General features: G+C 38.5%; 1 protein-coding gene across 2 annotated transcripts in view; it reads right to left on the bottom strand.

Moving 5' to 3' along the window:
- The window catches only part of FAM149B1 (family with sequence similarity 149 member B1), a 1,523,608-nt gene that overhangs the window by 197,878 nt on the left and 1,306,449 nt on the right, over positions 1-19,281 (bottom strand). For both annotated transcript variants that reach the window (XM_044056091.1, XM_044056089.1), the window contains exon 13: positions 4,922-5,059. In XM_044056091.1, the coding sequence (XP_043912026.1) occupies positions 4,922-5,059 (138 nt within the window). The remainder of the gene's footprint in view (positions 1-4,921; positions 5,060-19,281) is intronic.

Below are 19,281 nucleotides of genomic sequence, written 5' to 3' on the forward strand. Positions count from 1 at the left end.
CCTTTGGTCTTCCCACTGCTCCAAGGGTATCCACGAAGTGCCTGCCTCTTGTAATTGCTTACTGCAGACTTCAGGGCATCCAAGTTTACCCATACCTGGATGATCTTCTCTTTCTAGCTCCCTGTCCAGAGAACATGGAACAAAATCTACAGTTCACTATTTCTCTTCTGCAAAGGCAGGGATTCAGAATACATTTCAAAATGACATTTTCTACTCCCCCAGAGGACCACATCTTCCTGGGGTGCAGGATGCAGACAAATCTCATGCTGGCATCTGTGCCACCTCCAAATGTTTAGTCTCTCATTTCCGTCTTCCAAAGTCTTTTCCCTTTTTATTCTCTTACAGCCAGGGAGCTCCTCAGATTCCTGAGTTTCATGGTATCCACCACTACCATGTTACCTCTGACCAAACTTCACATGAGGAACTTTCAATGGTACCTGAAATCAGTTTGGATGCAGCATGAACATCCACTGGAGTGGTTCCCTTCTCCCTTGTCCAAAAAAGAAACTCCTTTGGTGGATTCAACAGATTTCCCTGAACCCAGACCTTTCCTCTGCAACCTCCTCTTCCCACTCAAGAGTTGTTTACAGACACCTCAGACCTAGGATGGGGGGCAACCTTTGCTTCCATGAAGGTACAGGGCCTCTAGTCCCCTTCTCAAAAGGAGTTGAGGGCCCTCATATTAGCTCTTCAGGCTTTTCATCCTCTTTCCTGTCTAGGACCTCTAAAACTGTTTACAGACACCACCACCACAGTTCTCTGGTATATAAACAAACGGGGGATGAAGTCATACCTTCTGTGCAGGCTAGCTCTCATGGCATGGAAATTGGCACTTCAGTACCAGGTGACTCTTCAGACAGTTTACATCTCTTCTAGTTAGAATTCTGTGGCAGACACTCTGAGCAGGTCCATGAATCAATCCCACGACTGGATGATTCACATGGATGCGTTTATGGACACTGTCCACTGGTGGGGTACTCCTCAGGTAGATCTATTTGCCTCCCCTCTGAACAGAAACATTCCTCGTTTTTGTGCCAGAGTCCCAGGTCTGGTTTGAAAGGTGAACGCCCTATCAATTTCATGGAAGGGGATGTTTCTTTACGCATCCCCCCTTTCCTCTCATTCAGAAAGTCCAGCTCAAGATTCAGCAGGACAAACCAAAAGTCTTGCTGATGACCCCCTTTTGGCCAAGACAGCATTGGTTCCCTCGTCTTCTGCATTTAGACAAGGGCAGTCATCACAAGTTACCTCACAGGGTGGTCCTTCTCACACAGGACAAAGGATCTCTTATCCATCCATATCTGCCAACTCTGTAGGTGATAAGTTTCTGATTCCTTTCAGACACCTTTTTTTGAGGAGGTATTTATGGTTCTGTAGCTGGCCAGAAAACCCAATACTAGGAAATCCTACTTATCTAAATGGAAGAGGTCTTTCATCTGATGTCATTCACACAACCTGGATCCACTGTCTGTGGATGTTCCATCGGTTCTTTCCTTTTTGCACGAGTTGCTCAGTGATGGTTTGGCTTACTCCTCGGTGAACGTCCATTTGTCAGCCATTTCTGCCTGTCTGCCTTTGTCTCCCCCTTTGCCTTCTAGGTTAGAGGTTAATCTCTTTCTCAAAGGTGTCCTTCACATTAGACCTCCCGGAAAACCTATTCCTCCTCCTTGGGATTTGAACTTTTTTCTGGAGAAGCTGACTGTGGATCCATTTGAGCCTGCAGCTACAGCTTCTTTGCAACACTGCTCTTGGAAAACTGTTCTGTTACTAGTTTTGACTTCTGCCAGAAGGGTATCTGAGCTTCAAGCCTTAATGGCTTCCCCACTGTTTCTGATTTTCCATAAGGACAGAGTCTTTGTGCATACTAACCCTTCCATTATGCCCAAGGATGTGAATGAGTTGTCTCTTAGTCAATCTATTCATTTACCCACCTTTTTTCCTTCTCCACAATCCTCTAGTGAGAAGATCTTACACACCTTGGATGTGCATAAACAACTCATTTTATTCAGATAAAACTAAGGTTATCAGTAAATATGATCAGCTTTTTGTTTATTTTCATCCCAGGGCTCTGGGATTGCTTGTTTCCAAGTTGACTATTTCCTCTTGGATTCCAAAGGATTTTTCTTTTTATGTTTTCCATGGGAAGAGCCTTCTTTATCATGTTAAGGCTCATTCTACTAGGGCTGTGGCTTCTTCTGGTGCTTTCTTTAAGGGTTTGGATACTAATTCCATTCTAGAAGCAGCTAATTGGAATTCTGTGCGTACCTTCACCAAGCATTACAAGTTAGATGGCATCCCCAGATCTAGAGCTGGTTTTGCTAGAGCCATTCTTCATGGCTTTCTAGAGAGCTCTTCTGGTTCTTCTTCCTCCCAGGTTTCCTGCTGAGCTTTGGTACTCTCCCTCATGTAAAGAATACTGCAACAATAGAATAGAAGGACATAGAATAGTTGTGTAAAATATTACCATAGCCATAGATGTTCTTCTCTTCTATGTTACAATATTCTATCCCTTCCTCCTTTCCCCTGGTGCCTGCTTTTGTTTCTGGATGTCTGATAACCTCTTTGTTTCCTTGGAATGGTTCCTCCTGGGGCACTCAGTTCTGAGGATTGTATGTGTAGACATTGCTTTTATGGCCAACGTACTCCTAAGACATACGTGCAATGTCCCATGTACTAGTAGTACTTAAAAGCTGTTGTATACTGGCTGGAGATCTGGTCACCCATAGTGGAGAATCCCTCATGTAAAGAATACTGCAACATAGAATAGATAGAGATCTATGCTTATGGTAAGATTATAAAGAACTCCTCTATATAAATATAACAATATGGAGTTATAGAACACCATATAGCTATACTCCTAATCCTATCCATATAAATCACAACCCAACCAATAAATGATCTCACACATGTCAAAAACCTGATGTAAAGATCACCAAGATGCAACCCCACACACCAAAATCTTGACTAACTGAGAAACCACAGAGATCACCTGAAACAGTAACAAAAGACAATGCCTGGATATATTTCCCCTGTGGCTCAGCATGAATAGGAAGAGTTTACACTCTATAATAACGTCAGGTTCATTTTGCTTGCACAATTTCCAGTTTGAGCCAGTAAAACATGAAAGGTTTGGTGATCAGGAATTGTGATTACTTGCAGTCATCAACAACTACAGCATTTAAAGAGTGGGACCTGATCAGTGAAGATTTGTTGATTGAAGGCCCATACATACTGTGAAGTCTCCTGCTCCTGAATATGTCTATCTATATACAGTCAAATGTTCACAATACTGAACATCTGTAACACCAGCAAAATTGATAGAGAAAAATCATATGATCAACTCTGCCAGCATTACTGTGTGGGAGATCACAATACAGCAGGGAGTGAAGATTTGACTTTACCCTGCTGTTGTGTGATCTCAGAGTTGGTATATATATATATATATATATATATATATATATATATATAAAATCATCAGCTGATGTGTGGGAGGGCTTTCTTTCTAGTAGAAAAACATCAGTTGTTGCTTTTTAAAATTTTGTTTTGGTATTTTGCCATTCAATCTTTTGGGATTGATGCTTTTAAGTTCGATTTTTGGTACTTTGATATTTATAACTACACATGCACGCACACGCACACACACAAACACGTGCACACACCATCAGCCTCCTTTTTTCCCATTTTTTTACATGGAATTGGGGTGTTGTCAACTGTTGCCACTTCTCTTGATTCAGTGCTACTCTCCTATCTTCATCATCAGTTACGCCTGATTGTCACAGTTCATCTCTCACACAAACCTTTGCTAGATGTCCTTGTTTCCTCTTGCCTTCTTTCTGCCTGTCCCAAAGCTTCTTCACTAGATTACCCTCTGCGTTTCTGCACATGTGCCGGAACCAAAGTAATCTGTTCTCTCTCTCTCTCTCTCTTTATGTCTGTATATGTGTACATATATGTATATGATGTGTGGGTGTTGAAACTAGTTTCATATATTTTACTAAAAAACTTTCATCATAAGCCATAATTAAAAATGGGACTGTTGTCTTTTCTATTGCTGCTGCTGTGACCCTACAGTCAATTATATCAGGTAGGGAGGTAGGGGGTGCCACCTCTCCCCCCAAGAAATGAATGCTCCATGGTCACAACACAGCAAGCAAAGAGAGAGGTCAAGAATTACTTAGGTTTTTCAGTTTAATGTTTTTTCAACTAAATGACAAACATCCATAGCAACGTTCCTATATTACTAACAAAGTATACTAATGAAAAATGCATGTCACCTGACTTTCAGACCTACAAGAAAACATGAACTAAGTTTACACAATATACAAGTACCTTAAGCAGTTTAATCTTCTTTAGTTTAGCTATGTAGGGCAGGGACCTCTTTACTGCTATTGTCATTTTCTGCCAGAGTGATTGGGGTTTTATTTTTATGTTTTACCTGCCATGTTTCAATTGTGCAATGTCAAATGTTCAATTTTTGTTCTACGGAGTTGATGTAAGTGAGTAGTTTTCTTAGGGTTAGGCAGTTAGCATTCATTTTAGTTTACAATTGTGTATCTTTTTAATCACACTTGGGTTATTCTTTGTAAGGTAGTGTCTGTACCTATAGCAGGATAAGGACTAGTCACAGCTGCAGCCCTAATGAAGCAATAAATTCAGTATATTAAAGTCTAGCTAAGATTACCAATTCATTACATTGGTATTTATAATGCTGAATGTTTCTGATTTGTACTCAAATGTATTTTCAAACTCAGAATTCTATTTCATCACTTATTTAAAATTCAGAAAGACACTACCTCCACTAAAGTGCCCTGTAAAGGTATAATTCAAATTAAATGTCATTACATTATGTAAATGTCTTTACCCCACCCTAAAATGAAGAACAGATAATTACATCTGGTCGCTGAACTTAAGGACTTCTTACCAAATGGATGAAGATCTTCATCGTCTTCCTCATTCTCTACAGGTGAATGCCCCAAGGCATGGTGATGAAATGAATCAACATAGGATGATGTAGTGATCCCCAAACTGATTCCTGTCACCCCAATAGTGGCAGCTGCATCTGAATTATAAAAATAAATAAATAAAAGTAATACGTTACTAAAAATAACAAGTAATGCAATAATAGGTTTCTGTTTTAAATAAAACAATGACATCCATTATACACTGCCATAGTTTTTATTTTTACTTAACTTTTTGTAACAGGGTAATCCCACTGAGCCAGCCTTATTCAGGGGAGATCCAAAGAGTATTGAACTCCACATACAGAAGGGAAAATAATACATATAAATTACGTAAGGTCAATATAAAACACAAGCCCGTATACAGATATAAATTAAAAAAAAAAATAAAATATAAAAGTTTAACATTTGTGTCTAGATGCAAACTGTGCTACACATTACACTATGGGCCAAATTCTAAAGACTTGCTCTCTGTGTAAGTGACTTACTTCAGTGTAAACATACTTTATAGGTGGGCCTTACACCAGAGTAAGTCACTTAAACACATAATAAGCCTTTAGCCTTTTTGGAATCTGGCTGTATGTTCAGGACATGGTGGTTTGCATCTCCTGCAGTTTTAATTACATATTAGAAGTGCGTGGACAGTGTTTCTAAATAACAGATTGGAGATGCTACCGCTGATTTCTTTGGGTGATTTATTCCAGCTGCAAGGGATATGATTATCAAAGGCCTTCTCTCCTGTCTTCTTATTAGCTGAAGGAGTAACAGGAAGTGATGTTACAGAGGATCTTAGTCTTTTGGGGTATATCATGATGGTTAGCATTCACTTTTGTGCAAATAGCTGATTGAGTGACTGCCAGTTTGGTCGACAAAGGTAAGTGGCTTTTTGGTAGGGCTGTGTGTGTGTGTTTACATGTGTGCATGAATGTGTGTTAGGGTAAAGAGTAGAGGTTAGGTACGGAGATAGATTTAGCGTATATAGGAATGGGGGTGGGTGTGTGTGTGTGGTAGAGTTAGAGCAACGGCCAGGTAGGGAGATATATTTAGTGTATGGCTGAATGTTTGTGGGTTAGGGTTAGAGTAAGGATCAGGTAAGGGGATAGATTTCGTGTATGTAAAGTGTGTGTAAATTTAGGTCAGAAGCAGATTAAGATAAGATTTTTGTGTGTGCGTGTGAGCACTTGGTGACTGTCCAAATAGTATTGTATAGTGATAGTGTAATGAAAAGGATTTTTTTAAGGTAAGGTGTATGGTTGGGTTTAGGATTAGGATGCCACATGCTCCACACCTTAGTTATGCATGCTAACCCTAACCATGTACCTTACCTTTAAAAAACTCCATAAAACTACCACTATTCAGACAATTTCAGCTGACCTTTGGTCGGGTTATGGTTTGTACATTGGAAAACGATTTCCTTTTCCATTGTGCTTGGTTTTGGTTATTTGTGTTGTAATATGAATGGTCAACATGTTTTGTAATTCAATCATTAAAAATGTTAACCATTTATGATACAATCATCATGACATAATGAGACTAGGTGGATTACCAGGTTGATATTTTTTGAACACCTTTATTAAATTATGACTTAAAACATAGGCAAACATACATTGACAGAAAATAAAGCAAACCATATTAACAATTTTTTCCATTTACATACATTATACATCACATATCTTTTCTTGGAATATCATGTATTCAACATTAAATAAATTGCTGAATTCCTGCCTTCCCTTATACCTCTTCCTCTTCCTGAACTAATTCTGCATGTCTTGTTCCCACAATTTCCATTCATTTCTATGTAATTTGCACTGTCCCTTTTCTAAAAATCCCTTGTCAGGCTATTTATTTTTTTTATAATACTCATTTATTTCCATTTTCTCATTATTGCCTTTTTGTCAGCCAAAATAATTAAAATTAACAAGGCTTTACTATGTCTATTTGCTCACCCAAAAGTTTCTGACAAAGTATTCTGTACAGAATTTTTAAATCTGCCAACTCATTACACTCCCAAAACATGTTCCCAGTTACCTCTTTCTTCCTCATCACACCTCCAACATTTACTATCTACCTGAGGAAAAATTATTTGAAGTCTGCTAGTGGTATATAAATACCTATGCAGACACTTCCAAGCAAAGGTCCTAAACCTTCTGGACTTTGTTGCATACTTGGAAGCATTACATATCCTCCTATTGCTCTATTGTAAATTGCTTTTCAAGTCTCTCTTCCCAGTCTTTTCTAAACTCCTCTGACTGATTCTTACTGTCATCATGCAATATTTTACATGCCTTTTTTAAAAGCAGTCATAGCAGGTCTTTTACTCAATATTTCCCTGTCCCTTTCTCTTTGCCTGTATTCTGATATTAATCCCTGGTAGGGAAGGCAGTATTTAGCCTGCAGTCCAAAAGTCTTCTTGGTCTCATCTCACTCTATTACATTTCCTGCTCAAGTTATTTCCTCCCAATATCTTGGTTTCTTTTTGACAGTATTCTCCAGTAAATCCCAGCCCCTTCTTGACTATTTTCTATACCCCATTTGCAGGCATTCATGTTGACAAAATCTCTTTTCGCCATTCCCATGTTGGCTTAGTTCTTAGAATACTACTTTATGAATGTAATAGTATGAATGGTTGTTATTCTCCTTAAGGATCTGCATCCAAAGTCCTACTCTCCGTACTGCTCAAACTTCCTCCCTGTTTCATCATCAACCCTTTCCATTTTGACTGATAACCTCCTGCTTGTATTATATATATCAGCCTTAACTGCACAACTGTGAAGAATCCATTCACATCAAGTAATCCTAAACCACCTTGTTTATGAAGCATCAACTTAACTCTAGCCCTCTTCCCCTCCCAGATAAATTCTTTCAACTCTTTATAAATAATTGCCCTCAACCTCTCCTCTGGTTAATAAAAATATGCTTGACTTGTAAATAAAACTAAAGAAACTAAAACAGTTTTCACTGCTTTTATTTTACTAACCATATGCATAAACAAAAGTTTTAAGTTTATCAGTTTTTGTATTAGCTTTTGTTTACTATTCCCACATATCCTTAGCTGCCATGACAGAAGCAATTTTATCCATACTCCTAAATACTTCATCTTATTGTGTCCCCATAAATATGGATATTGCTGAACCAATTCATGTGTGGGAACATAACTTATGGCAACAGTCTTTGTTTTATTTTCATTTATTTTATATCCCCAAAAGACTTGGAACTGTCTTAAAATATCCCACAACACTTGAGATGTCCTTTTCTGAATTTGCAGGTACAGGACATCATCACCTGCAAATAAAGCCAACTTTTCTCGATTGTTTTACTAATTATATTCTTGCATTTCTGAGTCCCTTATTTTCTTTGCCAATGGCTCTAAATATAAAGCAAATAAAGGAGAGAGGACAACCTTGCCTCATTCCTCTGTTCAAATACAACTTATCAGAGAGGAATCCTTCCATTAATTCTTGTCTCTAATCCTTCATATATCCTACTAATTAACCTTATTATTATAACAGGGAACACAAATACTTCCACTGCATCAAGACCCATCAATAACAGAGGTATTTTTCTACATTATGCTTCCCTCTGGATCATCATTGTTCTATTAATGTTGTCAAATGTTTGTCTCTCCTCCACAAAACCACAGTGATCCATACCTATCAATTTTGGCAACACCTTTGCCATTCTCTTAGCTAGTATACATGTAAACACTTTATAATCATACTTTAAAATTGAAACGAGACTGCATGAAGCTGGGTCTAATGGGTCTTTCCTGTCTTTAGGTAATACAGCTACCACAGCTTTCATACAAGATGTTGGCGCTTCCCCTCTTTTCATTTTAAAATACTGCTAAATAAAATCTTCCAGATCTTTATCACTTTCTTCCCTCCTAGCTTCCACACTTCCACAGAAATGCCATCTGCTCCTGGACATTCTCCTGAAGGCAAATTATACATCACCATTTTTATCTCATCTCCCTTATCTTGATTATTAGTTGTTGAGCCTCATCTACCTCTAACCTTGGCATAATTAAGTCTTACAAAATATTTCCATTTGTGCTCTTTCTTGAAATCCACGTGTCTCTGCTTTATACAAATTTCCATAAAATTTCTGAAATATCTCTAAGACATCTACATCATCTCTGGCTGTTTTCTTGTTATAGGCTCTCTAAGTGTGCTGATAACCCTTTCTACTTTCTATTGCCTAAGTCATCGTGCTAAAACTTTTTGTGCTTTGAAGTTATTATCAAAAATAATTGCTTAACAGCAATCATTCTAAACTCATGCTTATTTTCTCTTTCGCACTCTGCATCTGTGCCTCTTCTTCTGCGATTCTCCTTATTCTGCAAAATGTTAACCTTTGTCAGTCCCTCTAAGTAATTCATATTACTTCTTAACCACATCTCTGTCCCTTTTATTTTTACCCTATTTTTAAACTTCATTTTCATTTTATCCCACTCACTAGCTATGACGTCTGAAGCAGTTTTTTACCTTCCCTAATAACTATAATAAAAACAACCAGAAGTCCAACGTCCAATGAATCGTTTTAATTCAGAACCAATACAGATAAAATTGCAAACCTTTCAAACTACAACCTACAAACTCTTCTTCAAATGCATAAAACATACTGCTTGTTCTCTTCTTTTATATACAGAATAACCAACCAAATCAAGATATTAATTAATATATTAATCACTTAAAAACTCAGCAATGATCTTAAAAGCCCAGACTTGTATATAAAAAACATTTATAAAAATAGAAATATATAAAAAATACATAAAGAAAATAGGTTTAATACTGTTGCTGCTATTAAGTCCTGGTAGTTTATCCACCCTAAAATAATTAATCCGTTAGTATTCCATTAGTTCTGTTCTAATTATTAAATCTCCCTCACAATGTCTTGAGATGTAAAATTCTAAATTTAAATCTATGCTCTGTATCTTTGATAGAAATATGTTTAGTTAAGGTATTGGTAACAATATTTCTCTGAATATCAGACAAATGCACACTAATTCTTTCTTTAAGTTAAATATTGGTCTTTCCTATATAAAAACAATAACATTGAACGTAGTTAGCAAAATAAATCACATTTTCAGTGCTACCCATACCGGATGCCTTAAACACAAATATTTCTTGACTAATAGGATGTTTAAAAAATACATCTGTGTTAATATCTTTACAATGAACACAGTTAAAACAAGGAACAGTGACAGATTTCCTCCTATGTCTATTTTCATCTATATCAGTCTTCATATCTTTATAACATAAGTATTGTTTAAGGTTCTTTTCCCTTTTACATATAAACGTAGGTGTCATACCTACAAGTTCGCTAACTTCTTGGTTAGAGTTCAATATGCTCCAGTTCTTCCTAATAATCTGTTGTACCGTTCTTGTATGTCTATTATATTTCATAACATAGCGAATACCAAGATTATTTTTAATATTGGATCGAATATTTGTATTCTGCGTACATAAATATGGTGTAGCTGAACCCTTTCTCTCATAGCTCGCCAGGTGTTTAGTTTCTTCAATAAGGGTATTGTCATATCTCCTACTTTTAAAGTCACTTGTCATTCCTTCCATTTCCTTCATAAACGTTGTATCATTAGTACTCAATATGCTGGCAGTCATGAACTGACTTTTAACTACTTCTCTATAAATGTGTCTAGGGTGCATGCTGTCTGAATCAACATAATCTGACAGCCTGCACATCTTTCCTATGTATTGTGGTGTCAAAAGAGATGTCATTACTTGAAACCATAATATCTAAAAAATTAATACTATCATAAGATGATTTAACATCAAAAATCAAAAACTCAGTAGAGGAGTGTAAATAATCTACAAAGACAGTCCCGGTATCAGCATCTCCTTTCCATAAAAGAAACACATCATCCACAAAATGCTTAAAGAATAACAAATTATCATTCCTAAACATCGTAGCATTTTCATTAAATATAAATATTTCTTCCCATCTCACTAGCACAAGATTGGCATATGTGTTTGCGAAGTCGTTGGTGATAACATTTTTTGTTATTAAACATAAACACGTTAATACGATCTCAAGCATAGACCATAATAATTCTATTTTTGAAGGAGAATAATCACAATGCATATTCAAAAATTCCCTTACAGCTTCTATACCATATTAATTCAGAATGCCTGTAAATAAGGACTTAATGTCCATCGTTACCAAATGAATATTATCATTTGTATTAACCAACAGCCATTCCCTTAAACTGGATAAAAAGTCCCTGGTATCCTTGATAAAAGCTGTCACAACATTTTCACAAAGGGGCTAGTTGTTTGTCGAAATACTTGGAAATTGCTGTAGTAATCCACCTTTTCCCAGAAACAATAAGCCTCATGGGTGGTGCGACCAAACTTTTGTGAATTTTTGGGAGACCATACATACATGAGATTACTGGATTAGCTAAGTAGAGAAAGTTATACATTTCAGGTGTAAATGAATCTTCTATAAGTAAATCATATAGACAACTCAACTTTAGTGATGACATAATTTACAAAAAATCTATTAACTTCTAAAAAGGTATTAGTATCTACTAGACTTCATTCATCCACCCATTGCAATGACATACATTCATCACAACTATTTTGCCACCTTTGTCAGCTGGCTTAATGATAACATCATTATCAGAGCAAAGGGTAACCAGTGCATCACGTTCATCTCTATTTAAATTATAAAATTTATTTTCCTTTTGCTTTAGAAAGAAATAATCATTTATTTCTTGCTCACACATGCTTAAAATGCCTTAACAGTGGGAGTAATTACATGAATCTTCTATAAGTAAATCATATAGACAACTCAACTTTAGTGATGACATAATTTACAAAAAATCTATTAACTTCTAAAAAGGTATTAGTATCTACTAGACTTCATTCATCCACCCATTGCAATGACATACATTCATCACAACTATTTTGCCACCTTTGTCAGCTGGCTTAATGATAACATCATTATCAGAGCAAAGGGTAACCAGTGCATCACGTTCATCTCTATTTAAATTATAAAATTTATTTTCCTTTTGCTTTAGAAAGAAATAATCATTTATTTCTTGCTCACACATGCTTAAAATGCCTTAACAGTGGGAGTAATTACATGGAATGAATATGCTTGACCATTTCAGAAAATTGTTATTAATATTATTATTAATATCAGTTAATAGATCACTTAAGTCTCCAGCAGATGAAGGGATAAACGACAGCCCTTTACTAAGTCAGCTGATTTGAGATTGGCTCAAAACATAATCAGATAAATTAAGTACATTAGTACTAACAACAGTCATATCTTCACTTTCTTGAATTCTGTTCCCGAGTGTACCTTGTTCTGCAGTTTTCGCACTGTCTGCTTGTCATCTTCTTTCACTCTCATAGGTTCACAGGTGTGTACTAGGCTAATGGCCCTGGAGCCTTTACAAGCCTAGCCCATAGGATTATCCTGGCATCATGCCACCTGACCTTAGTTCCCAGTGCCTCTGTCGAGTAAAGCCACTGGAGTGATCCCTGGGGTGAATTTTCTATTTCCCATCCACTCAAGATTTCTCTTGAAGAGGGTCAGTGAGGTGCTCTGCTTGACATGCATGGGAAGTCTATTCCATAGCATGGACAGTCTCAGGGTTATGAACCTGTCCTTCCAGCATGTTCTGTTGATTGTGGTAATGAGGTGGAGGTCTCTGGAGCATGTGGTGTGGAGGGATTGGGATTTCTTTAGCTGTAGCATTTTTAAAAGAGCTGGGTCAGACATGGCTTTGTAAGTCAAGCAGAGATCGCCTGTAAGTAGGCGATATGAGACAGAGAATAGTTGGAGTTTTTTGAGTCTGTTCATATAGGACAAATGTTTAAGGCCTGAGATTCTCTTTGTGAGGTACTTCTGCAGCCTCTCCAGTTATTGCAGGTGTTTAGTGAGGTACATGCCAATTGGGGCATTGTACTCAATGACTGGCCTAATGAGGGAAGAGTAGAGGGAAACAATGATCTCTTTCTTCCTGGATGCAAAACCCTTAGTAATGAGATGTGCCACATAGAAGGACTTTCTGACCACAATGGCAATGTGGTGGTCACAGGAGAGGTTGCTGTCAACATGTGTTCCCAGATCTCTTATAACACCTTTTGTGTTCATTGGACTACCATCAATGTGGTAATTCATGGGAACTGTGTTTTTCCCAAAGGGGATGACAACACATTTTTTGGCATTGAGCTTAAGGCCATGGTTCTGACACCAGTTGTTGATCTCAGTGAGGCCTTTCTGTAGGATGTCAGCATCACTTGGGGAGTTAATAATACCTCTCAACTTGCATTCATCTGCAAACTTTGTCAGCCGGAGTCCCTTCATATTAGCCTGGACTTCAGAGACGTAGATACCAAACAGGAGAGGACCCAGGACTGAACCCTGTGGGACTCCACTCGTGACTGGTTGGCAGTCTGACTTGGAGTCAACTACTTTCACACTGTTGGTTCTACCTGTGAGCCAGTTTGCAACCCACCTAGTGACATAGGGGTTGATGCCTAGCTTAGTGAGTTTTTCTATGATTCCTGAGCGGGAAATGGTATCAAAGGCCTTGGCCAGATCAAGGTAGGCTGTATTAACCACCTTGCCTTCAGCCACAGCTCTGGTGACGGACTCAAAGAAGTCCATCAAATTGAGCAGGCATGATCTACCCTTCACAAAACCAAACTGTATGGGATCCAGAGTTTGGAGATTCCCTATATCCTTGTTTATTAGGTCCATGATGATGCTTTGCATGTCAGACTCGTCAGGCTAATGGGGCAATAGTTCCCAGGGTCTGTAGTCACTCCTCCTTTGTGGCGAGGGATGACTGTAGCATTGTGCCATTCGGTAGGGACAAAGCCTGAGGTGAGGCTGTGATGGAATAGGGCACACAGGTGAGGTGTCAGTTCATTCTGCAGTTCATGTAGAACACAGCCAGGGATATTGTCAGGTCCCATAGAAACTGTATTTTTGACCTTGGAGAGTGTTGTTTTAACCTGTGCAGCAGTAATACTGGGTGCCTGGCAATCTACTGGCATTGTGACTGGTCCCTTGAGGGGGGAGAGGGGTAAAGTTGGCACTGAATCTGTCGGCCAGTATATTGGCAATATCTGTTGGCTCGGTATAGGAGCTACCATTGTACAGTAGCTCAGAGCAAATCTGGGTATTGCTGTGGAGATTCTTTGCATAACTATAGAAGGCCTTGTTGTTGTCTTTACTATCTGCTGCAATTCTGTTTTCATAGCTAGCTTTAGAGGATTTGACGAGGGATCTCAACTTTTTGTTGAGGCTGATAAGGGAGTTTTTCTAGTCTTTGGACTTCACCTTATTCCACATCAGTTTCCTCCTTCTGTTGTAGAGTTTGTTTATGGCAGGGGACCACCAGATTGGCTTCCTTTTTTTGGAGGAAAGCATCTTGGTTCTATTGGGTATGGCGAGATCCATGCATTTGTGATTTGTGTACGTGTTTGTACAGTGCATTGGTGTCTGATTCGGCGGTCATGCAACCGATCTCCATTTGCATGGGTGCCATGAAGTTAGCCACCTCTGTTTTTAGGAGCCCAAAGTTAGCTTTGGAGAAGTTTTTCATGGTGGTTACCTTTGCAGGGGTGTTGGGAGGGATGTGGATTTCCAAGGTGATTAGTGTGTTGTCGGATTTAATTAGGGAAGAGCTGACTATTGGTGTAGAGCAATGGTCACCCATGTTAGTAATGACCAGGTCAAGGATGTTGCTACCTCTAGTGGGGGTAAGAATGAGCTGGTCCAGGGCAGTGGAATTAATGAATTCCAGGAAACATTGGGCAAGTGTACTGGTATATAAGTAGTTCTCCCAGTTAATGGAGGGGTAGTTGAAGTCGCCCAGTATGAGAGTGTTAGGTTGGACCCTAATATTCTCCAGGGTGCTTAGGAATGAATGTGGAGTGAGAGTCTTGGGACATGGTTGGGGACCTATAGCAGGCTATGATCTGAATTGCTGTCTTACCCAATGTTAGCTGCACCTGAAGCATCTGGAGGTATGCGTATCCTTTATGAATATGCAAATACCATCACCTTTGGAGCTTCAGTCCAAGTTCTGGGGCCGAAAGGTGCTGAATGAGCTATAGCGTGGTAGTGCAGGGGTGCTTTCTGTTGCCTTGAACCAGGTCTCTGTTATGGCAGAAATGTCAATGTTCTCCATTTTAATCAGTGCTTCGAGCGAGTGCATTCTGAGATTTAGACTTCTAGCACTGGGCAGCATAGACTGCATTTGTTTGTAGCTGTTACAGTGGTAATTTGGCCTTTGGAAGACCGCCTAAAAAGGCACTACAGGGGTGGCAAGAGCCTTGGCCAGTATCCAGAAGCCCAGGGGTGACAGATGCAGGCCATCTTTGGCAAAGCATCTGGGTCTGTCAATCATGTCATCCCATGCATATACTGGATCCCCTTAGAATTACACCAGAAACATAGCCAATTGTTGAAATCAATCATTTTCTGCTTGTACTGTGGTATCATTCTGGGTGGTTGTAGGATGCAGCTCAGGGCTAGGGTCATACCCGCCTGGGCTACATATTCCAAGAGCTTCTCCATGTCTCTTTTCATGTAGTCCAGGGAGGTATGTCTCAGGTCATTCACACCAACATGTACAATAACAGAGTCATATTTGTACCTGCTGTTGAGGAACCTGAGTGCATGTGTGCGTTATGAGGTGGATCCTGGCGCCTGACAGGCATCTGACTGTTACTTTCTCCTTATTCAACCTAGTGAGTGGGGCATCAGTGTGCCTCACTATCGAGTCATCTATGACTAGTGTGTTGGGTATGCTGTTTTGCCTTAGGGGCTTTGGTTGAGTGGCACACTGTTTAGGAGAGTTATGTGTCTCATGGTTAGTGTTGTGTTGTGGTGGTTGAGTGAGTTTCTGCCTTGGAGGTCTGTGCTGTTTACCTTAGGTAGATATTTATTGAGAGCCTCCGTGAAAGGTGAGTGTGTGGTTTGTGTTTTTATGTGAAGGCAGTACTGGTGTGTTTTCTGGAGGGCTGTGTGTTCCATGTGGTGTGGTGCAAGTGTTGACCTTTGCCTCTTGACCAGCTATTCTGGTCTTGGCTGGAGAGTGTGTGGCTTCCAATTTGGATATATGAGTACATCTCTTGCAAGTCTGAGTGCTGGGAGGTAAGAGGAGAGGGCTGTCAGTGTACATGAGGCAGTTGCTGCATTGCCTCAGGATGCCCATGTTCACCAGGTTAATAGGGGAAAGTACAGGCAACTGACCTTTAGACATGCCTGGAGGGGTGGGCATTAACAATCAGTACTGGAGCTGTTTCCTTTAGAATGTTTAGTGCTGGTAGCACTTTTGTGCACTACAATAATTGGTACAAGAAGTCTGGTAAAGTGCTAGACTAATAAGCTAGTAAAAGGCTGTTGCTGCAACCTCTTAATCTCTCATTTACCTGTATCAGCTGTTCTAACTGGAAGCGAGTTTGAACTAAAAAACACCCTTTTCTGGTATGTGAATCACCTAAACTAGATGAACTACTTATTGTTACCTTTGGAGAGCTGCTCCGCTTATTATTGAATGTCTTTTTGCTCTCTGTAGTTTTAGAGGGCCCATCGAAGCTGTCCAAATCACTAACAGCTTCGCTACACTTTACTTGAGCAGATACTGAGGGCGGAGCTTGTACATTAGATTCCAGGCTGTGGATTTGTTGGCTAGCATTGGGACCAGCAGAGGATGTGGTTGTACGCGCCATTAGCTCAATTACTTTCAGCCAATCAAAGATGTTTCTGCTTTTAAAGTCATTTAAGTCACAAAATAACTTGCGTTTCTTTAAAGCAGTAAGTTTATCTTCAAAAATTTTTAGCTTCTCCAGCATACTGTTATATACATTCGCAAGAGAACCAAAGTCGGAGACATTCAACAGCTTGCCCTTCTAGTGTCTCAATTTCTGAAGCCAATTCGGTTTCATACTTCACAAAAAAGTCATTCATAAAATGGCATATAAGCGGCACTGAGCCTTAAATTGAGTTCTTTGCCATTTTAAAAGCAGCTATGGGTATTTATTTCTATACGTCAGCATTTTGGTGATTGTAAGCCCCCTAGGAACAATACCCAGTTTGAGGTAGGCATTAAAGCTTAACCTCTGCCATTGTAATTTTTTATACTGCTCAACCTTTGATTACAAAATTTTAATAGTATTATGCAATTCAGTTATCTCCATACTACTGGTAACAGATATTTCAGTCTCAGCAGAATCGGCACAGATACTTAGGAGAGGATTAGTACCAACCATTAGAAACTTCTGTAATCTAGCAAACCCACTGGAATTATGTGGAGCAGTATGACCCATAGCAGCAAGAGTAAGAGAATGTCCGGGCTATATATCCATTTAAAAATCAACGAACGTGCCTCAAGGAGAGAAAAAAGCCAAACAATGTCACAAATTAATCTCCCCAAGCTGTTGAAGGGCTTCAAAGTACAGCAAACACACAATAACAAAACAACCAGACGTCCAATGTCCGATTAATCGTTTTAAGATACCAATACAGATAAAATTGCAAAGATTTCGAATACAAACTCTTAAGTGCATAAAACACACTGCTTGTGCTCTTTTATATACAGAATAACCAACCAAATTAAAATATCAATTAACATATTAATCAATTAATTCAGCAATGATCTTAAAAGCCCAAACTTGTATATAAAACAAATTTATAAAAATGCAAATATATACAAAATACATAAAAAATATTTCTATACCATATGATGTTTATTTTTAAGAATAGATTTAATACTGTTGCTGCTATTAAGTCCTGGTAGTTCATCTGTCCTAAAATAATAAATCCACTTGTATTTCATTAGGTCTGTTCTAGTTATTACCGCCCCCCCCCCCCCAAAGAATGTGTTGAGATAAAACTTGTAAAATTCTAAATTTAAATCTATGCCCTGTACCTTTGATAGAAATATGTTTAGCTAAGGCATTTGTAACGATATTTCTCAGAATATCAGACAAATGTGCACTATTTTTTTCTTTAAGTTTCAAATTGGTCTTTCCAATATAAAAACAGTGACACTGAACACAGTTCGCAAAATAAATCACATCATATAACATCTGAAGCAATTTTTGTGACATTCCCTAATAACTATAAAATAATTTCCACAACCCATTCCTTAAATTCTTCTTTTTTTAACAGTTAGGTGGGAAAGAGCCAGTGTCTCATGTTTAGTTTATCACTCTGCATTTTTATCTTAATTTTTAAAGCTGCATGATCTGACATAGGTATTGGATGTGTGTAGAAGCTTTCATTTAAATGTACATGTGCCTATGAAATATAATTTATATCTAGTCTAGCCCAGCAATTGTACCATGGAGAATAAGATGTAAATTATGTCCGAGTTCTGACTACTGAATTTATTTTATTTTATTTTTATTTTACATTAGTTGACCAGGATAGTCCGACTGGATGCATGTCCATTTTCAGCGGAGGCCCGGGGAGAAAAGCTCCAAGGGTAAGCAGATACAGCATAACATAATACCAAACAGACTATTTACAGAGATTATACAAGTAAGCAAGTTAAACAAATTCCACAGGTTAGAGTTAATCCCGAGCACAAGTCAGGATTAAATTAAATTACACAGTAAACTGGTTAACAGATTTTTACACATTCTAGAGAGAGTTAGTCAGGCTTGATACACTGACATAGCCAGTTAAGTGACAAATGTTGTTTGAGTCTAGTTTTAAATTGACCTAAGGTGGAAAGTAAGGTAATAGCTGGAAGAGAGTTTCAGGATCTACTTACAGAGTTTGTAAAGACAGAGTCACCGGGTGTGTTATTAATTTTGCTAGTCTGAATTTGTAGTTTGTTAGAGGATCGAGGCGGTCCAGGATTGTTATAGGGGGTGATAATATTTTTAAGTGCAGGAGTATTGTCTGGATTTTATAGGCCATAATCAGTTGGTTATACTGGATTAGGCTGAGTAGTTCAAGCCACCCAAGCTGATTTAGACTGATACAATGATGTGTCCTAAAAGGCAGCCCAGTGGCAAACCTGGCAATGTGGTTGTAGCAAATTGAGAGTTTGTTAAGGACAGTTGTTTAAATTCGAGAGTAGAGGGGATGCATACAGAAGAGTGGAAAGAAGGTGAGAGTGAGCTATGGCAATTTTAGCTGGAGGGTTTAGGAAGGTTTTTATTCTGTAAAGTGACCCTAGTTTTTTACTGATGGTTTTGATAGTTTGGTTAACATGTAGGTCGAATTTTAGATTATTGTCTATGATGACACCTAATAGTTTTGTAGAGGGGTCAGGGGAGATTATTGTGCCATCATTTGAATTTATGGTAAAGGTGAAAGC

Source organism: Protopterus annectens, chromosome 14.part0 (genome assembly GCF_019279795.1).
Source record: "Protopterus annectens isolate FY-2018-M chromosome 14.part0, PAN1.0, whole genome shotgun sequence".
NCBI classification, from domain to species: Eukaryota; Metazoa; Chordata; order Ceratodontiformes; family Protopteridae; genus Protopterus; species Protopterus annectens.